General features: G+C 37.2%; 1 protein-coding gene across 1 annotated transcript; it reads left to right on the forward strand.

Moving 5' to 3' along the window:
• Positions 1-1,742: 1,742 nt before the first annotated feature.
• Positions 1,743-21,752, forward strand: LOC108640975 (cytidine and dCMP deaminase domain-containing protein 1-like). Its single transcript, XM_018080076.1, has 12 exons — positions 1,743-1,811; positions 5,151-5,196; positions 6,204-6,313; positions 12,911-12,964; positions 13,687-13,723; positions 15,168-15,218; positions 16,036-16,124; positions 17,168-17,354; positions 18,331-18,816; positions 20,142-20,188; positions 21,052-21,173; positions 21,608-21,752. Exons 1-12 carry the CDS (start codon positions 1,743-1,745, stop codon positions 21,750-21,752), a joined length of 1,443 nt encoding a protein of 480 aa, XP_017935565.1.
• The last annotated feature ends 526 nt before the right edge of the window (positions 21,753-22,278 follow it).

Below are 22,278 nucleotides of genomic sequence, written 5' to 3' on the forward strand. Positions count from 1 at the left end.
TAAGAAAGGATACTTGATTTTTCTGGTTATCCTTGATCCTTGGCCCAAGTGTTCAAGTGGTTGTGATAACCTTGTACAGTCATATCAAGTAGTGGTTGTATCCAGCTGTTTCTTTGGGAAGAGTCAGGGAAGGGTTTGGTTTGCTAGGAATTGGTCAAAAGGAAACACAGACTAAATTTCTTAAGAATTTATGGGTGTTACTAAAAACCTTGTCTGCAAAGAAGTGACTTCCCCTTTTTTATTTTGTATTTGTAAAAATGAATAAAATCCTTTTACTAACTTATTAAAAGTGGGTATATGTGTGCATCTGCACCATTTGGTAATCAGGGAAAAAAGGCAGGAAAGAGATCAGACATAAAACATTACTTTTTCTATTCTTGGGATTTTATTTCCTGCAACCAGAAAGAAACTGTCAAATCTGCTCTGTTGTTTTTCTCTGGAGGCAAACATGGCTGTGTACTGATGTAGTTTGTTCCCAAGTGTATGTTTTCAATTTGCTCTAATGCTTCTGTTGTTTAAGAAACAAGGCAGGTATATTAGGTGGATGAACTTTACTTTCCCTTCTCTTCACCTTTTTCCTCCATATGGTTTCTCTCAAGGTAAAGCAACAGAAGGTGGTCTGGGAGCTAAGACAATGTATAGAGTGCTTTTTTTAAGGTAGAAGTGACTCAGGTACTTTTTAGTTTTCTTTATGAAACAGAGATTAGGATAGAGATGTCTCATTATCAAGTTGATCAAGGAAAAAGAAACATAAACAAAAAAACCCCACCTAAAAAAAAAAACAAAAACAAACTCCCCACCCAACTATAGAATAGCTGGATTCTTGAGACTTGTTGCAGTCTACTAGAAGTTCCCCATTCCTCTCATAGCCTGGGTGGTTTTAAACCAGCTGAACAACTATGACTTTGATGACAAAAGAGATGGTGCTGAGTTACCACATTCAGGAAGCTCAGGTTAAGGCCTCTCCCCTTGTGGCTGCTGTGACTGCAGACTATATTGTCTAGGAAATATATGGACCAGGAAATGATTCTCTCTGGCCTAATCCTTGAAAGCAACACTGCACTCAAAACCCAAAGCATTATAGCAGACTGAGGGTCCCTTACTAAAGAAGCTCTGAGCCAGCCAACTACATTACTGTGTTCTAAAAGTCACTAAGCTGTTGGACATAATCCAAATCTGGGCTTGCACTGCAACTCATGCACCTGTACTGCCTGAGCAACCCAATCTCAAACCTCACCAGGGGAAGGGAATCTGTCAAGGCATTGTATTCCATGCTTATTTGATTCCACGTGTGTAAGGAGCTGTAGTGGCTAATGAGAAAAAGGAGGGAAGGTGTGTTGGAGACGTAAAGCAGTTCTACTTTTAAATGTAGATATTGCAATTCTACCAGCTCTTAAAGTTCATTCTGTCTTTCATGCCATCTTTACAAGAAAATGAGGAAGAAATGATCCCAAATGCTGACTAGGCCATAAGCAGTAGAATCACTTTCTGCTCTCCCATTCAGAAGTGCAACTTTTGTATGTTGTACTGTCTGAAGGGTCTTTTTTATATGCAAAAGCACTACAGCTTCCCTCATGTGTTTCCTGGTCCAGAGACCCTTGTGGTGCTGTTCACTCACAAGTCTTGGGCACCTAAAATTAAAAAAAACCTTTCCTATAAGTGCTCCAAATCTCATGGTATAATATACTATCTTGCAACTGACTGTAGAGCCCAATTAATGCCAAGATACACTTTTATCAAAGATGGCAGATAGCAGGGATGCATCCAGTGAATTCAGAGGACCAAGAAGCAGAATGAGTGTCACTCACCTGGTAAGTCATACTATGCACACAGAAGGCTTAAAAGGGATTCATGAAGTTGATTTAAGCTTTGAGAGGCTCTATACTTCCACATTTCAAAAAGTGATTTTGCTGTGCATTCCCACATGAAGGCTGGAAAGCTTTGGTGCAATGTGCCCCCATACATAACCAAGAAGCTCATTAGTGCTTAATCATTCTTTTCCTTTATTGTGAATTTCCTGCAGGGTCCTTCAAAGCAAACCTGTTCTGAACAAACATGTTGATTGCAGGTTAGTTGTCCTTGCCCACTGGCACAGGTTTCTGTGGTAGGTGAGCACACACTGGCTGTAAGAAGTCCTGGGTTGGAGGATGATTTTGCTCATCTGGCTGTGGATTCTCCTGTGGAGTAACCAGGCACTCCAACACATGGTTGTTAAAGGAGAGGAAGCCTCCTCTGAGATCCAAAGATCTTCATCTTTGGACTCTGAAATGAATCTTTTCCTTGTCTTCTTGTGCAGCTCCTCTTAGGAATGGTGCTTTGAATAAGGCAGAATATCTAAAACCTCTTCACTGGTATACCTCAGCTGCTTTATTTGAACTCTGTTGGTGCATTTTGAAAATCGATGGTATTGGGCAGTTTGTGAGCTGCATAGTAACGCACAGGACAGAAACATCTTCAAGGAGCAGAGCTGAAATGACCTGTTGTTTTAGGGAGATTCTCTGTTGTCACAGCTGCAGCCATTTTATAACATAGTAATTTTTCTTTCCAACCCTAAGTAATGATACTCCATTCTTGAGAATATGCTGTCTGAGAATAAGAACAGTCTCAGGATTAGTTACACAATTCCCATTTATTGAAACTCCTCCATCTGTAATTTTCTGGTACCTTAAAAAAACCAAACTAAAACAACTGGTAATTGCAAGAGGAAGCTATTTATTCATCCTTCAAAGTGTAAGACCACTTGAATATTGTTTTGCACTAAGTGTCACTGTTTGAACTAGTGAATGTGCTTTCATGCTCCAGTAGCTCCCTTTGAGTTTACCTCCTGCACGCCCTCTCACCCTTTGCCTCTTCATTGCTAGCAGCCACAATAAGGTTTAATTCAAGTCCTCTAGGTTTTGCTGACCCCCAATGCTGTACAGATGCTTTTAGTTTGTGATTTTTTTTTAAATTTCTGCTCTAAATTGCTTTTCTTCTTCATTTCCAAATCACACATTTCTAGCCATGTTAAATGCTTTAACATTAGTTACTACTTGTTCACATTCGAACAAGTTCTGTTTCTGATTACCTGAGCATATCTGTTTTAGGGTATATGAGAAACAAGATCAGGCTAAGAAGGAATACTCAATTTTTCCAGTGTTTACCTTAGTTCCCCTTTTTGTTTTCTACTTGTAAAAAGAAAAAAACCCCTTTTACTAATGTATTAGAAGTGCATCCTAATGCCTAAAAGAACACCCAAAAAGTTGAAATTTGTGGATATATGTGTATCTGCACCATTTAGAGATTACTGAAAAAAAGGCAGGAAACAGATCAGATATGAAACATTACTTACTCTATTCCTGGGAGTTTATTTCCTGCAACCAGAAAGAAACTGTCAGATCTGCTCTGTTGTTTTTCTCTGGAGGCAAACATGGCTGTATACTGGTTTTTCTAAGTGTATATTTTCAATTTGCTCTAATGCTTCTGTCATTTAAGGAAGAAGGCAGGTATATTAGGTGGACAAACTTCACTTCCCCTTCTCTTCACCTTTTTCCTCCATATGGTTTCTCTTAAGGCAAAGTTAACAAGCAACAGAAACTGGTCCGGAGAGCTAAGAGGATATGTAAAGCTTTTTTTTTTTAGGTAGAAATGATTCCACTATTTTTTATTTTTCTTTATGAAACAGAAGTTAGGATAGAGTTGTCTCATTATCAGGCATATAAGTGGGATCTGGAAGCTGAAATTAATATGAATAGCTTGATGTGCTGAGCTACTGAAAGTACTACCCTATTTCAGTTTGTTAGTCTGAAGACACCATGATGTAGAAGCAGTAAGCCCCTACAGTTAATTACCATTGTAATCTTGAATGACACTGTAAATAAAGCCAATATCAAGTTGAACAAGAAAAAAGAAACAAAAGCAACAAAAAAACCCCACCTAAAAATAACAAAAACTCCCCACCCAACTACAGAATAGCTGGATTCTTGAGACTTGTTTCCATTTCTTCTCATAGGCGGGGTGGTTTTAAACCAGCTGAACTACCATGACGTATTCTGTCAGCTGTGGTTCTTGAACTGCTGGCCCAGGCCAATGCAGAGCCACCCCACTTCCAGGTTTAAATACATGCACTGGAAATCCAGCCCTCAGTTTTGAGTAGGGCACCTGGCAGAAAGGATATACCTGATGCTTAAATTAGTAACATTGCAGCTTTAGAACTTACAAACTCCAGAATTTGTTAATTTTAAAAGCGGAGCCTTTTAAAAAAACACTATCTTGGTCTGATTTAATAGGAAAGTGGATCCAGCATCTTCATATGTACTTTCCTTTCCCATGAGCTTCCTCATTCTTCCCAGTTGCATTGTTCAGAATTACATCCCCTCTGCTGGCATGGCTGCAGAGAGAGGAGGCTTGCACCTGTCACCTGTTGCTCGGAGGAACTACCAGTCCAAGAAAAACAACACTTAAAGAGTTGTTTTTCTATCAAATTTCAGAACTGTCTGCTCTTTCTATTGACTGACTTTCTGCTTCAGTTTAACAGAACAATGAGTCTGCTTCCACGTAGTGGCAGTATTAAAAGATAATGAAAAAACTTTAGAAATTCCGTCTGCTTGGTACGTTTTGATGCGTCCCTAAAGCACTGTAGTAAGAGGAAGTCTGTAGTCATTAAAAAAGGAAAAAGGTGTGAACAGCAGGATTGAATATGGAAAATAGTATTAAGTAATTTAGAGAAATTATGTTGGTTTTATAGCAAACCCTTCCAATATTGGACAGTACTGCTTTGTATATGTTTGACGTAGGTAAGTATTGGCAGACTGTATTTCATAGGGGAATACACATCATAAAATAGGTGTTTAGATTGTCCAGTTGTTCACCTGGCCTGAAGATGTTTTATTAGAGATTTGAGGAGTGCTAAACAGCAATTCCAATACAAATCTATCTTTTAATTTATTACTTTAGGTTAAGGGGAAAGCATTTATCCGTGCATATTGGTCGCAGGTCATTGCCTAGTTGTCCTGGCCACCTTCTCTAATTCATCACACTGATCTTCACATAGCATACAAATATTGACAGGGTGGGTTCAAGGTAGTATTGAAAGCAAAACAAAACATACACAACTATGACTCACAGAAGAGAAGGAAGATATAAAAGCGTTCATTTTATCCCTTTGAAAGCTGTTATCGGTGAAGACAAGTAACAGACCTGGTTACAGACCTGCAGGTAGGTGAAGTACAGAATTGTTCTGTTGTATCACACTGAGGGTAAACATACTGGAAGAACCACCAGGATTTGGTGGAAAATAATGAAAGAAGAAAAACATGGTGAATCCTGAAGTGATGAGTTATCTGTCAGTGGTAAATACTAATGCTTGTGCTAATGGTGTTTTGCAAGAACAGGTGCTGTGAAGTACTTTGTCATTGGACTGGTAAGATGCATAATAATGGGGAAGGCACAAATTAGTTTTGTTTCTTCTGAAGATTTGTTGCTCTGGCAAAAAGAAAGGGGAATGGCAATGCAAGATACCAGATTTTCCTCTATATTTTGTGTGCACTTATGTGAGATGAAGAGTGTTTATTATTTTTAAAACATGAATAAACTCATGTGACATGTTTATATACAAATTTATATACACACACATATATTCTCTTTATTACAGCACTATACTTCAAATATAAGTTTTTTCATTGGAAGAGGACACCTGGAGTTGAGGACATGGCAACTGGTTTGTATTTCTTTGTTAATCATCTCAATAGAGTCAACTGAAACAGGCACATCTCTTCTGCTTTAGGAAATAATACAAAACCAGGATATAACAACTTTATCTCAAGTTGAGATATTTCTTTGTAGATGGAATGAGCAGCAGGAGTTTAACCACAGCCTAGAGCTTTTCTTTCAGTGTGATTTCTGTGGGGTTTCTTATATTTGTTGTTTGGATGATGGTATTACTTTTTGCCTGTTAACTAGCACAGTGTTCTTTGGCAATATGTGGTGCACTCATTAGATAACACCACAAACTTTTCTCTGTCTCACTTGCATTTTCTGACAGTTAATCTGTATGTGCAGTACATTAAAAAAAATAAATTACGTATTTCTATGTTTTCCTTAAACCAAATACTCTTCCTTCATTCCCCATATTACCAAAAGTGCAGTAATCTGCAGCATCTTTTCTGTTGCAAGAACCTATTTGAATTTGCCTACTAATTATGATCTTATTTGTATCTGTTCAGTCAGTCCTTCAGTCAATCGTTCAGGCATACGCTTAGAAAAGAAAGATTTGTATATGTTTCTAGCTCGTCTTATGGAGGAGTCTCCAGAGTGTCATGCCCCATCTGATGAGGTATGTAACAGGCTATCATTGCTAGGAAATATTTATGCTGGTTATTTTACTGAGAGTTATCCTTTAAAATATCTAATGATATCCATCAGGCAAAGCTTTTGTAACATAAACGTCTTGCCACTTTTGTGCTGCAGTGAGACTTATGTGTTAGGTGGTCCATTCCAGTCCTGTGTTTTAAAAAGTTACTGGTACTGACTGATGCTGTTCAGTTTTTCACTGTAATCTGATGAAATTATATAAAGATACTAGATTCCTAAGTATCAATTAATACCAATTTTTTCATTTCCAATCACTATGTGATATCACTGGGGCATACCAAGATGCCCTAATTGTTAATGAACCCTTTAATGAAATGGAAGGAGATTGCCATGGAAAAGTGGCACAAGGTTGTATTTACTTTGCCTGCTTGAAAGATGAGGATACAATGATGTGCAGTTGTGTACATGTAGGGTTATAGCAAAGATTATTTTATATTTACTTGTGATTTAAAATAGTAAATGGTTCTGTGAGCCAGTCCTCCCTCTGTCCTTTGTGTGAGTGCTGAACCAGTTTCAGTTTCTGTTCCCGATAATCCTGGAGATGCACATAGTTTCAGTTATTTAACCAGAGCTGTCACTGTCCATTAGAAATGGCACAAAGCCAGTGAAGAACCCTGGTAAAAGAATATTCATGTGTTCAAATCAACAGCCTAGCTAGGATGGTAGTAGACAGCATGGAGAGTGTGAATGTACTTCTTGGAGCACAGAAACAGTTCCTTGGAGCTGTTATTATCTTATGGATTACAATTCTTCATATGAATGACTCTGAAGCACAGTAGTGTCCTGACTCTTGTGGCTAGAAGATATTTCTATATTGTATTTGCTTTTTTTGTTTCTGTTTCCAAAGCAGGATCTTGCTCTGCTTGGTTTTGGTTTCATCTCATTGCTGTGCAGCCTTTTCTGTATTCTTGTTTGCTCTCCTTTCCTGCTGTATAATGTAACTATGCTTCCTCTGATTTTCTTTCTGTAGTTTTGTATCTATCCATTTTTTTTTTTGCCTTCTGTGTGCCTTTCTAGTAAAGTTGCCTGTATTTTTTTCAGTTATTTAGTCTTTCTAATTTTATCTGTACGTGCTACACTATTCCTTTATGCTCATTCTTCATATTGCCTGTACTTCCTTTCTTTTTATCTGATTCTGGTTTCAACAAAGACCTGTTGCTTCAACCAAAAAGGTCTCACTGACTTTTCCTTTACATTAGGACATCTCACACTTGTTTCTCTTCTACTAGGTCAGACTCTCTTAGTCCTAGGATTGTTTTACCAAGAAACTTCCTAATAATTCCTTAAATTTGCTGATGTATGTGTTTCTGAAATAATTAGCGTAATTCTGTTCTTACAAAATCCTTTTCTGTGTATCACATCAACATAATTTTTATTGAAATGGCTTTCAATTTTCAGATTTAAGGTAATTTCTTCTGTGTTAGAATCAAATGTAAAAATATCTCTTTTCTCATTTGTTACTGTAATGAAAATAGGCTCTGGAATATTTCCAGAGCTGTAGGTGTATCATCAACATATTACTTTTCTAGCTGCTGTCTCCAGTAGTTAGTCTACCATTATCAAAAGATCCTCAAATGATTGCTCAAAGTATTAAAAAAACCCCTTTTCCTTTTGGTCAGACAGTCAGTAGCAGGTCTCTGTTGAGATCATTGATACTGCTTTATTCACTCTTGCTTTGCTTAATGCTATGATTTCTTTGGGAAATTTATGGAAATACATGTTTGTAGTCTCATTGAGAGGCATCAATGAATCCCAAAGCTGCTGTTCTTTTCTGAAGAAAGGTGGATTAATCTGCAGGTTTTCATTTCACATCTAAATTACTCAGAGGTTCTGGTACCACGTAGTGCCTCTGCCAGCTTTGTAGGGAGGATACATCTAGTGATAGTATAATTTATTTTTTGCACTGTTGTAGCAACAGTGGACATTAGTGTGCAAAAAATTTAAATAACCTGAACAATTATTTATCAACTTTAATAGCCCTGTCTTTTTTTCCCTATCACACCTAATGTGGTATTTATAAAGAATGCAACTATATGTATGTGTGTGTGGTGTGAATATAAATGGTTTTGGAGAAATTTGGCTAAAGCCCCCAATTACTCTGAGTGTGTTTTAGAAATCTATATTTTGATCTTTCTGATTGATTGCAGTTCTGCTTCTATGTTTCTCTTAATTGGAGCAGCACTGGATTTTTTGAGAACTAAGGCACAGAAAAAAATCAATTCATACCACATTTGCATTAACTTTTCATAAAGAGAAGTTGTGATCTAAAGATTGTGGGACTAAAGTGCAGTTATATGTAATACAATGTGGCAAAACTATAGTGTATTTTTGAACCTGTATAAAGCATGCATACTTGTAAAATCCAATTTGCTGAGGAAAAATAAGCTTCTTTTTTTTTTTTCCTCTTCAGTTCAATAAGACTGGGATTGTAATATGTGAGTCTGACAAGGTACACAAAATAGTAGCCCTGAGTTTCTCCAAATCTGGGTTGCATGCTGTACAACAAATCATTCGATGTCTTCCCTTTTCTTTGCGTGGCTGCACTGTGTACATGTCCAGGAAACCATGCACAGCTTGCACCACATTCCTCATTCAAGGTATATAATACATTTTTAATAAATCTGTTTTAACTGCAGTTCTACCTGAATAACAAGTTCATAAATGACCCCTCTAAACATCATGTCTAGAAGAATGTTATAGGTGGCTCAGGTAATAATTTTTTAAAAAGTGTAAATAGTCTCTCACAAGTGTGAATTCCTGCTTGACAAAGGAATGGCAAACTGTGGGAGATCATTTATGAAAGTGAAAAAGCAGTTGTTGCAATAGTTCTTATGTTCAATTGAGATCCCATTGGAATGGGAGTGATTTAAGGTGTGAGTGACTATAGAGCCATTGGACACTAGTGTATACACAGAATTGCAATGCAATAGAAAATTGTCCCACTGTTTCAAACAAAAAACATGTGAATTGGTTGTCTCACCCAACTCTAATGGCACTTAAGTGACTTTCAGTGTTTCTTTCTAGGTTCAGTTTCTTCAGTCTATTACTGGCCAGTAGCTCCTGAAAAAAAGGGAGATGATTCAGTGATTAAGGAAGATACTGAACAAACTGACAGCCTCTTCCTCAGAAGTCATATAAGCAGCACTGTGCTCTTACCCATGACAAGCTTTGAAACAGTGAAAAATATTACCACAAAAATACGATGCAAGGAACAGCTAAACATCAATTTCAAGTTGGTCAATGATCATGCTAAAGAATTTGAAGAATATTGTTCATTGTTTAATATATGTATCAGTGAAGATAGTAAAGATGTGCTTGTCAAACGGGTGAAAAATGCTTTTCACTGCTTTTTTTTTTAATGGAATGTTCCCAACTCCAGCAAGGAAACCTGGAGGAAAATGTTCATCGACATGCATTGCAGCTTTGTTATTTTCTAGCAGCAAGATCTGGTAAGTTATGATCGGAGACTATATAAAAAATAGTAGCCAAATATAAAGCGTAGATTACTGTATATTTATTTTTTACTATTGCCAATGATTCATTCAGCTAGTGCAAACAAAGGTGGTATCAGAGAAATTGCATGTTTTCCTAACATAACTGGTAAAATATTTGTCATTTTTTTATTTGTTACATTATTTTATTTGTTACACTAATATTTAATGTTATTGTTTATGATGTTTGCTGCAATACCAAGCTTAAACATAAAGCAGAAGATAGCACTACATGTTATAGAAACCTAGAAAAAGATATTTTGTCACTTAATCCATTTTGGAGGGAGGAAACAATTCTGTTATCAGGATTTAATCTAGTTAATATCCTGCAATTACTAATCAAAGAGTAAGTGTACCATAAGTCAGATTTTAAGGTTTTGTATTCTGGAATCTGACAATTTTTGTACTTGATACTGGTTATGCTTCATTATGCTACTATATATGGATATCTGTCTGGAATTGCGTAATGTATATGCATGGAGGGGTTCTTTCAACATATAGGCAGTCATTTATGCCTTCCATTTTTATATCATTAAAGTACTACATGTTAATATGTAAAATATGGTTTTAAGTATGAAAAAAGTATGTTTTTAATGACACGAAAATCTCTCTTTGCCAAAAGATGATCCAGACCGAGGTGTGGGGTGTACACTCTACAGTCAGGATGGATATTTTGTAAGTACTTTGAATTCTCTTTACACTTGTAAAATTTGTTTTCAGTGCTCCAAGGAGTCTTGTTTCTTTGACACAATGTAGGTATCTGCGGTGTAAGTGCTGCCTTCTGAGTTATTTGCCCTGACTCCCCTTTGTACTCAGTAGAGATCTAGACTGTCATTCATCCCAATCCAGAGTCTGAATAGCCCAGGTAGACTTGATTTTCTCTCTTGAATATAAAGGGATTCAGGGCGACTAGTCAGGTATAAACATGTAAAGAAGTTAAGAGAGATGAACTTCCCTCATGAACATATTCTCCCATAATAAATAAAAATAGTAATAACAATATTTTAAATTTAACTTTAAAAAATAATCTGTGGGGGTCACTGAATAAGAGGATCCTAAGTTTCTTGCAAAGGGAGAGACAAAGAGACGGTGGTGGAATTGGTGGGGAACAATGACTCCACTGCATGCAAAAGCAAAATTAGCTCTTGACTGTGTTAAAAGAGGTAACATGGTAGGGTGGTAGGATGCTTGTGACCAGGTGTTAAAGCTGATTAAAAATCTAATATAAGCTGCTATAAAACTTAGAACTTATGTGTACCTAGAAATATTTAGGCAGTATATATTTAGGTTTTGAAGCTGTATTAGTAGAGGGTTAAAATGTTTGGAAGGATTTGTTAACTTCTGATTATTTTATTTCATTTGGTTTTTTTGGCAGTTTGGAGCAGGTTATAATGGATACCCCATTGGTATATTATATGCAAACTTGCCCTCTGCAGGAAGAAAGAGCCAAAGAACTCCATATGTAAAACGGAGTGTTGTTCTCCACGCTGAAGCAAATGCCCTCCTATACAGGTTGTTGTTACAAATCTCAAAATAGAGTGACTTTGCAGGTATTCTTTGTTACACTGAATGTGAATAGTGTGTAAAGTGAATAGGTCAGTAACTAATTGTGGGTATTCTCTTTAACCTTTCCATCTGTACTTCACCTACTAACTCAGTTTCAAAGACTTCACATTTTACAGCTCTGAGCTTACAATCAACATTTCAATGTGTGCGTTTCCTCTCTTCCAAGAAGGTGTGTTCTCACCTTGTATTCCTGCACTGCCAAAATAATCACCCAGTCTCGTTGTGACAAAGTTCTGAACAGTTTTTGAAAGACACAGTTTTGCAGCATTCTGCCTGGCAGTCTTTTTGGTGGTCCTTAGGCTAACAAGAGTAGTCAAGTCAAGTCAACGAGATCACTTAAGACTCTAGCTATCAGTACTTAGAGAATCATTAGTCTGTAAAACCATATGGCTCATAACAATAGCACTTTAATATACACAGAAGTGGAGGAAGCAACAAGGATCAAATGTTAGAAGGTAAAATCAAGATGGAATAGAAAACTTGAAGGAGGAGATAGAGAATAATCTAATCAGAAATAATAGTCTTCAGTGAAAATAGTAAATTTCTTTTAAAAAATGTAAGCATCACGTTTAGTTTTAGCTTTGCAGAAATGGAATTAATTGTGCAAATACATGTATTTTTCAGATCAAAAACGAAAATAGAAGAGACTGATGTTCTTTACAGCACCAAACTTCCCTGTCTTGATTGTCAGAAACTTCTGAAGGATGTGAAAATCAGGACAATTCACTGTGTAGAAGAATCATCCAAAGAAACTAACAAAGTATGCATCTGTAATATTATTATTTATTGTCATAATGTAACTATATGTTTGGGGGCAGGGGAGTCAGTTTACTTATAGCTGACATACAGACAAACACATCAGTTCTTGCTCTTGTACGTAGGAGAGGAGCTCTAGCAGAATATACATCCTTCCCATCTGATCAGCACTGGTGAGGTTGTGCTTGGAGTTCTGTGTCCAGTTCTGACCACCCCAGTATGAGAAAGATATGGACATGGGAGAGCAAGTCCTGCTAAAGGCCATGAAGATGATTAAGTGATGGGAGTATTTCTCATATGAGAAGGGGCTGAGAGAGCTGAGACTGGTCAGCCTGCAGAAGAGAAAGCTCTGGTGGGATCTTATGGATGTGCATAAACACCTGATGGGTAGGAGTAAAAAAGACAGAACCAGACCCTTCTCAGTAGTGCCCAGTGATGGGACAAGAGGCATTGGGCTCAATTTGAAATACAGAAAATTGCACTGAAATGGAAGAAAAAGCCTTTTTACTGGGAGGAAATGAGCACTAGAACATGTTGCCCAGAAAGGTTGTAGAACCCCTGTCCTTGGAGATATTCAAAACCTGAGTGGGCATGGCCGCAAGAGATCTGCTCTAGTTCGTCCTGCCTTGAGCAGGAGGTCTGGACTGGAGACGTCCAGAGAAGGATCCCAACCTCAGTGATTCTGTGATTGCCTGGTTTATTTGTTTGCTTTTAACTTTCTCTTTCTTTTTTTTTTTTTCTTTTAGAAAGATCGAAAGCAAATTGTTGAAGAATTAAAGAAAAACTTTGACTATCATGGGGTAGGTTTGCATCTTGAAGATTAGACTAAGAGTTGTTGAAATACTTTTCAATATTCATTTAATAAAAGCATGGACTATTTTGCTTTGATATGAGTCATCATTCTGGGGGGAGTTTTCATTTGTTTTTTTTTTCTGTTGTTTTTACAAAGCATTAGATGGAAAGCTTTTTAAAATACATTGAGTGTTCATGAGTGTTTGATCATATATAAGTATGTATTCACCTGATTATTCATATCAGAGCTTTTCAGTCATAATTTTGAAAGTGATTGGAGTTTTGGGAGCAAGTCATTCCTGTATGTAATAACAAAATAATTCAGCAGGTAGAAGGCACGTCAGATGTGGAAGCAGGTGACATAGAAATATATTGCTTCACTTTTGAAGATCCATCAGATACATTTGATGGAAGTAAAGCAGTCTGACTTGGAAAAAGAGGGAACTGAGACACTCAAGACTACTGACAAACTTAGTAAATGGTTGGAGGAGAGTAGACTGTGTGATTGACTTTTGTCTTTCTCTGTAGAAAAAAGCTTTAGAACTGGAATAAAGAATGACTTCAGGGACCCATCTTTGTCCTGTGGTCCAAGAAATCTTCATGGTAGATTGATTAATAGCTGTTAGATATAGTGGCAGATTTGAGCAGTCAAATTGTGGAAAGTACTAACTAAATGTTCACTTATGCTTTAAATAAATTTATTAGGAGTTTATTCATTTGTTTTTTTCAGTGGAAACAAACAAAGTGTGGAACTCAACCTAAATCAGGTATGGTTAAGATTAATTTCCTCATCCTTTTGTACTGTTCCATTTGTCTTCTCTTGGTATTACTCGATATTTAAGTTTAGAAGCATGGCATGTTACTATCTATTTTTCTTTAAAGCCCCTTTTGCAGCATGTAATAAATAAAAAAAAATCTGGTTCTAAATTGGATATAATTACTGTAACTTGAACAGAGTTACCCTTAAGTTAGTTCTCTTCATTCCAGCCTTCCTTTGATACTATTATAAATATCTGTACCCTGCATATACCACTTCTGCCACAATAGTTCTCAATATGCAGAAGGCAGAATTACACAGAAATTCTGTCCTTGAGGTCTGTACATGGCCAGATCCCATAACTGGTTACAGTTGTAAAGACAGAGGAATGATATAGCAACTTTCTGGGTTTTCTGCTGTATCTCTTAGTCAGTAAGTTTTAGATTTCCCCCAAATGGCTAATCAGCATCCTTCATGATAGCTTTCTTATTTCAAGCCTTTTCTTTGGATTTCTTCTAGCCTTAAATGGATGAACTTTGGAGGTACAGGGTTTGAGTTTTCTTTTGTACTCCTTGCTTGGTTTAAGCAAAATCAGTACTGAACTAAAATTTTGAAATCTTAATGATTTATAAGCTGAAGCACCATTGCTCTTGCTGAGGGGGAATATGGATTTGAAATCAAATCAAGAATTGGAACAAAACTGGAATTAGAAGATAGAAACTCCAAAAAAGTTGCTGAGCAGATCTCCATGGAGTGTGAAGATAAAATGGATAAGTGACTTGGGGAAGACTACATAACTGAAGAGGAGTAAGGGGAGGAGAAAATCAAGGAGAATAGTGCATATTTGCAGTACATAATTGCAGTAGAATGAAATCAAGCTCATGGGAAGAGTGAGAACCAGGATGATGAAGTTCACATAAAGTGGATGACAGGATTATGGCAGAAATGAACAAGCAGAGACTCGGTATCAAGGACAGGAGAGTCAGTCCTGAGTGTGAAAGCAAAGGGAGAGAGGGGACAGTGTAGGTATTGGCCTTTCTGTATTTGAGGAAAGCATTATGGATTTGTTCAAACTTCATGGAAACTCAGAAAAATCAAACTTTCAACAGAAAACTCAACAACAAAAGCCCAACCCAATCCCGTTGTCACCACCACCAGCTGTTGGGGAGCCACAATTATTTCTACGTGGCATTCAGTTATCTGTTTTATATCTGTGAAATTTCCATTCATTTTATTATAGTTTCTTTCTGAATAAAGTGTCAGAGGCTGGACTATGATGTCCTGACTATCAAATATTGTCCTAAACTAATTGTGGCTTCTGAGATGCCCAACTCACAGTGGATAATCTGTTAGTGTTGATAATGACAGGAGGAGGGCTGATACACTGCTGTACTTCATGTCACCTGTTCATATCTGTTATTTCTAATCTAACCTTTTTCTTTTCTGTCTTCCAGTGCCCAGTGACTCAGAAGAGAATGGAGGAACAGAAGGAATGAATGATGAAGGCAAAGTGCAATAAATTTAGTAAATGTTTAGCTAATAATCACAGTTTCATTTCATTAAACAGGATTGAATAAATATAATTGTCCTGAAAGCAATGAGCTGGATATTACACAGCACAGACATCCGATGCATGAACTTCTGACATATCCCTCTGGCAGCATGTTTGCCTTAATTTTAAATTTACTTTAAGTGAAAGTAATTATATGCTTTTTTTTCTTCAGTCTTACCTGATGTTATTGAAATCTTAGCAAAAAATATGACCTAAATAGGGAAGATTTTGTACTATAATAGTTGACATATAGCAATTTTGAAGAAGAATATGACATAGAGTAATAACATTGGCTGTTTCAGATATTGGATAATCACATGCTGCTTCTTCCCTCTTGAAATCAATAGAAATCATTCTCTATGCCAGCAGAAAAGAGTAGATAGCGTAAAGAAACCCCAAACAAACAAACAAAACCAGAAAGAAAAAGAGATCCAGGATACCTCTGCATTCTGTCAAGCCAAAGCTGCTGGGATGATCATTAGGATTCTCCTCAGAGGACTGGCAGGCCTAAGTGCATGTGCTGATGAGTGAAGTGCAAAGACAAGACTCTTTACAGGGTAACTGGCACATTGAGCTTTGATACATTATTAAGAAACAGTTCTGTAGTTCAGCATGTGTAGAAGTTGGAGCTGCTTTCCCAAACCTTTCACCTCGGACTGGCGAGCTAGAAAATCATGCTTTCTGTCTTTTACCAGTAATTGTTCACTAATTTTGTGACATTATCTACTTTTTCTCCAAGATTAAATTTTCTGTCCATTATTTCTTTCTAGGTCCTCTGGCTCCTTACCTGAAGAAAGAAGACTTGTGCATGTTTTTAGCTCTACATATGGAAAATTCACCAAGTGAATCGCAGAAACCCGTGAGTTATGTGATCTCAACCATATTTATTGGTACTGAGGCTAAAAAAACCAAACTGTCAAATAGGATCTTGATTTTAAAATTACTGACTTGGCGTTGCAGGCAAAATCATCTAAACTTGAGGAATTTTTACTCAATTCAGTTTATTTCCAATAAATGCAAATTTCTGTTTACTGAATTTGGTGTTAAGGGGAAAAAAGAATGTAAGGAGTTAAACACCAAAGTAAACACCTTTCCTCCATTTTTTTTGAGGTTTACCTTAACCCAAACACCTACCTTCCCACCTTCCTAGTCTCAATTTCCATTCTTTTCACTGTAGGCTACTCTCAATTGGTCCCAAGACCTTCAGTGAGGTGATGAGTGGTGCAGGAAGTTGCAGCTGTGTGTGATGCTTCGTCTGCAACTCCTCTGTACTTTTTTTACAGTCTTCCTCTGCTCTTTTACTGGCCCTGACCTCTCATGGGTTATCTGCTGGCTGTGGTCCCTCAGGAGTGTCTCTGACCCAGTGTGGGTCACTTGTGTACCACAGTCCTGTAGTTAGGACTTTATGCTTGGACTCTAATAATTTTTGGCGTACAAAGTTGTTCAAGGTTGTGAAGCTACATAGATGTCTGGTGCTTCCTACCATGAGTTCTTCTGAATAGTGTTGGCATTTTTTTTGAAACTGTGTCTTGTCACTCCTTTCTCCTCTTTTAGTAGTCTGCTGTTGAGCAGGTATTGGGATATTCATCTCATTACTTTTTTCATGGTGTTATGGATTTACAGGTTTTCCAAAGGTCTATCTGCCTCTTATGCCTTTCTGATTTCAGTCAAAGCATTTGTGCTGTTGATATTGAATGCTACAGCTGAGTTATGTGCTGTAGCCACACTAGAACTGACTAAAAATCCACATGAACCAGCACACTTCTAAACTGCTTGATCCCTACCCTTTGGCAACAAATGCCATTCTTTTTCTATGAGATCCTTTGACTGCTGTTACTTTACATGCACATAACTGGCTGGACTCTGATTTACACATTCATTTCTTTGTGTATGTGCATGCAGCCTTACACAACTGGAATTGTCGTCTGTGAAGCAAGCAAGCCAAAAAGGATTATTGCCCTGGGCTGCTCAACAAAGGAACTCCATGCTGTGCCAAAAGTGCTGTTAAGGTTTCCTAATGCACTGAAAGGCTGTGAGGTTTACATGTCCAGGATGCCTTGTAATAATTGTGCAACATTGTTGGTTCAAGGTCAGTATCAGAACTGAAATATCTCCTAGACTAAGGGTGCACATGTGGCACATTCACAGGCTGGGAAACTAGTCATGCCAGTCATTTCTCATCCCCTGTGTTTTCTTCCATTTTGATCTCTGCATTTTTCTTCAGTTGATTCTATGTGATTCATTCAGGTCACTGTGAGAAGCTGATGTAGCTAAATAGCTTAACAGTAGATACCTGTGATTGTTAGAGAATATTGAGATGTGATTCATAATGTCGTTGTACAAATTGTTGGTATTTACTAACACATGGATCATGAAGAGTGCAAGTTATTGAATTTGAAAAGGAGCCACCAGTGCTTGTAGAGGTGCCTGTGAAGTGAGAAAAAAAAATTGAAGGAGTGGTCTCAGGGAACCTGGAAATCCTGAAAAAAATAATGCATAGATAATCAACAACAACAACAAAAAAGAAAATAGCCATTTTTATCTGAGAATTTATCAGATGAGAAATATACCTCAGGTACTAGTATTTAGGATAGTGAGGGAAATAGGTAGATTTTTTTGCAGACAAGTTAAGCTTTGGTACTTCACAAATGACAACACACTACCTATATATTGAATTTTCTGGGGGTTTTAGATGCCTAATTGATATACATATTTTTCCTCTACAACAACTTCAGTAACTTTCTACTATCTTTTTAAAACAATCTCCTTGTTTTGGAAATTTTTACTACTTGTTAAATATAAGTAGAGACAAAAGTTTAATCACCTGGGGAAAAAAAAGTCATGAATTCTATATAAAGTTTCCCTTTTGACTATGAAAAAAATGTGGTAATAAAAAAATTTAAATATTATTTTACTAATGTGATGAAAAGCTGCAGCTTAAGTATATTCCATATCACTTTATTAATGAAAAATTTATTTATCACTTTATATTTATTAATGAAAAAATTACCAACGATATATTTTATATTAAATATTGATCTTGCACATATATTTCCTTTATTCAGCACAAGTCTCACAGGTGAATTACTGGCCAAATTTTGAAAGTGAAATGACAAAAAGGGAGTCATTGAATGATTCAGTAAAACATGCTCAAACCATCTTTACAGAAAGCTATGTTGTTGCAGCACCAAATGTGCCAAAAATAGACAGTCAAAAAGAGATGCAAATACTTAATTCAAACAAAGGAGTGTTTTCTGATGATCGTCTAAGCCCAGTTACATCTGTATTTGATGTTACAACAATGGATATTGATGGAAATATTTTAAAGTACTTGAACTTGGAACACTTGAAAAAATACCAACAGAAAAAAGACCAACTGGAAGAATATGAAAAAAATCTTACTACAGCAAAGAACTGTTTTCAAGCTCTGGCAAAGTGCAAAGATGAAAAGATAATAATCTTAAAATTAGAAGAGAAGAAATACATTGAAATGAATAATCCCAAATACACCCATGCCATACAGCTCTGTGATTTATTAGCATCCAGAAGTGGTAAGTATATCAGTATTGCTAAATTTAGCTGAGTAATTCACTCAGTGCAGAAAAATCCTACATAATTGTTAGTCATAGTCCTGGAAATGTAAAATATGGAAAAAACCCTTTGATTGATAACGTTGCATTCTGTTAGGTAATTCATGAAACTGCATATCTAGCCAACTTTAGTATCCCTCTTTCTATAATGCAAGCCAAACTGGAAGAAGAGGAGGAGTGTGCTTCTCCTGTCTTCCTCACCAGGTAGGGATTTTTAACTCCTTAGACTGACTGCAAGAGACTCTTGTTGGGTCCATTTTCTCCATGGTACCAAATGGCAGACCATCAGTTCCAGTGTAGTTTTTGGCAAACTTTTCTGTTTTTACACTATAGGTTTGCAAAAGCAAAGAAACACCACTATGACAAATAAAAAGAAAACAAAAATGGACATAATTATCTGTTTCCTTCTCACACTGTCCATTAGGCTGGCTGGTTGTGGTTGGTTTCATCAAAACAAAGCTGGTTTTTGTTCAGTCCCACTGAAAAGTGCAAAGTGAGAATATGGTCCACTCAGCAGCATAGCAGATGGTTTCCAGTTTATCCCAAATCCCTTCTGCTGTTTCCCAGTGCTTCTCCTCCTGTTAGCTAAATGTACTTTGCTGCTTTATGGAAGAGAAAGTATTGCAGATTTTGACTGAATTTAATCATTGTAGCAGTTGCTCTTTGCTCATAGATAAAGAAGTGGAGTTTTATGGCACCAGCCAGAGATCAGGTAGTCCCTGTCAAGATCACGACTGCAGCAGCTCCCCTGGCTTAGTACTTTCAAGCTTTCCCTTCCCATTCCCACAGAAGGAAATTTTGGGGGGTTGTTTCCTCTTGCAGAGGGGGAAGAGGCAGGAAGATGTCCTGGGCAGTAGATACCAGTGCCTGTGCCTTGAGGAAGGTCCAACAGGACTTGCTTTCCAGACAGAGAAAATAGCTTTTAAAATCTTTCTGAGCTGCAACAAAAGAAAACCTGCTGGTCCCAGCAGTGGGGAAGGTCTGAGATTTTGGCATTTCTACACAAGAGGACTAGATCAGGCAACTGAGATGGACTACAGGAGACAGAGACCAACAAGGACTGGAGGCAAGTGCATTGATTAGCCTAATGTTTGATTAGCCTTCTTGTCAGCACTTTACCTTGTTCAATATTTTCTGGAGGTAGTCAAGCAAGGAGCAGCAACTTTTATCCCAATAGGACCAACAGGCATGAGTAAGAATGTTATATCTCTTGACCAGCAGGTTTGTTGTAATATCATAGTATTGTATGAATTTGTGACTCTGATTGTCTGACTTTTTATCCTCAGACAATAACAATGGAGTGGGGACAGTGATTTACAAAGAAGACAACATTGTAAGTAAAAATTTGTGTGGTATTGAAAATTGCACTCATAAAACTTTCTAATCATGATCTGTTGTCACCTGAAAGTAATGCATGTAAGACTGCTATGTAATAAATTATCAGCAACAGAAATGTTTAGAAAAGCACACTTCTGCTATAAGAAATGCACTCTACTAGGTTTGTGTTTATGCAGCTAAATGAGGAAGTTAACTTGCAGCGTATGGACTTCCTTAAAAAATGTTAGTGAAGTTGCAATAACATAAACCAACCTTTTATGGGGAAGAAAAAGAGTTTATATTCCCTAACTCCTTCCCAGAACACTAAGATGATGGATTATTTAATATACTGTCAGCAGTTAGAAGGGGTTAAGTCCCATATTTGCTGAACTTTTATAAGCTGATGTCCTGATGACATTGTTACTACTATCATATTGAAATTCTGTGCTTATATTTTATATGTTTCCAAATGGACACAGCTAAAAAAATGTAGCTAACAGTTTTCAAATCTTTTTGGTGACTTTGGGTTTAGCAGCCTCTTTTGTTTTGATTTTCTTCTTCCTAATCAACTTCTGTGATGTTTGTTTATAATCATTGTATTACATGTTAATTGGAAAATGTGTTTCTGGAAACATAAATTATCATTTTGGGGAAAAATATTCATGATTTTCTGAAACTTCACATATCATACAAATATATGATTAGGATCCACAATCAATCATCTTGACATGGAAACCTGCATAAATACTACCAAACAGTATCACATGAGGCTTCTTGTCGAAGTTATTAACAGGTTTCAGGAGTTGCATTGGGCTGTAAATGGCTAAAGGTCCCAGAACAACATTAACTTTTATTTCTTTGTATGTTGGTTCTTTCTAGGTTGCCTTGGGCTACAGTGGATATCCAAAAGGGGCAATGAATAGTTTATTCTACAAGAAGGCAGATGTTGATTTTGACAAGCATGCAGTTGTATGCGCAGAAGCTAATTCAATTATTATGAGGTAGGAACTAATTACATATTCTTAAGAAGTTAGACAAAAAAAAAAGTCTTGGTGTTGAGTGCTTCATTAATGAAGAATTATCTCTCTGACTAATCTACCATGGGAATTTCCAAAGCATAGAAAGGAGAAGTAATATTACACAGCATGGAAAATAATTTAGTCTTATAAGGCACTGAGTACAGTTGTTTTCTACAGAGGCCTAGGTCTCTGTGATCTTATATTCTAAAATCCACCATTTCCTAAGGTGGCAAACTCATGGTATATGCTGCAAATGTTTACTTTGTGTGGACTGGTGATCCCTTACTTCCTTTAACCAGGGATAGAAGAAAAAAAGAAGAGAAGAATCCACTCTGGATACCAAGAAAACTAATTCCTCCTGCAAACACACCTTGTTTGTAATTGTGACAATATTTTATTTTATTTTTTTTTTTCAGTTCTGAGAGAGATCTGTCTAATGCTGAGCTCATCACTACACGTGAGCCCTGCAATGAGTGTCTGAAACTGATCTGGGCAAAGAAAATAGCAAGAGTCATTTGGCCTCTGCGAAATGGAAATGTAGGTGGCCTTAGAGAAGGTTAAAAGCTGTGTGTCATCATCCAAGGCTCGCTGTTCCTTTGTCACCTCCCTGAGGACATCTTCCTAAAAACCTTGTACTTTCCCTTTTCTGGGCTGGAATTGCACACTCTTCACCCTTTCAGGCTGGACTCTCTTCTACATTGCCAGCTTTCAGCTAGTTAGTCCCAGTGGAGGTAGGCTGAGTGCCAAGGGAAGGGTACTTCTCACAGGAGTAGAGATGGTAGAGATGGTTGCTCCCACTTGGAAGGGGAAGGGGACAGGAGTGAGAGGTCATCCTCACAAACTATCCTTTGTCTCCTTCAGCAAGCAGGGAAGGTCCTGCCTACCCAGGTACCATAGCTACATAGCCTTTGGGTGGAGCTTCATGGGGCCCACCCTACCCTCCTGCCTCCCAAAGTAGGCTCTGCTCTCCTGTCCACCATGAAGATACAGCGTTGGCTCTGGCAGTTCCTCCCTCCTTCTGAAGCCACATGGAATTTCTGAACAGCTCATACTTTGCTAAAGGAATATGTACAGCTCCCTAGAAATC

The sequence above is a fragment of the Manacus vitellinus genome, unplaced genomic scaffold, assembly GCF_001715985.3.
Source record: "Manacus vitellinus isolate BGI_N305 unplaced genomic scaffold, ASM171598v3 scaffold_5_pilon, whole genome shotgun sequence".
In the NCBI taxonomy this organism is placed as follows: domain Eukaryota; kingdom Metazoa; phylum Chordata; class Aves; order Passeriformes; family Pipridae; genus Manacus; species Manacus vitellinus.

Bases quoted from the DNA above. Each gene is read 5' to 3' on its own strand.
- LOC108640975 (XM_018080076.1), top strand. From the start codon at position 1,743: ATGGCAGATAGCAGGGATGCATCCAGTGAATTCAGAGGACCAAGAAGC. The intron at 5,197-6,203 runs GTAGGTGAAGTA...GTATCTGTTCAG, and splicing joins ACCTGGTTACAGACCTGCAG to TCAGTCCTTCAGTCAATCGT. The intron at 20,189-21,051 runs GTAAGTAAAAAT...GGTTCTTTCTAG, and splicing joins TTTACAAAGAAGACAACATT to GTTGCCTTGGGCTACAGTGG.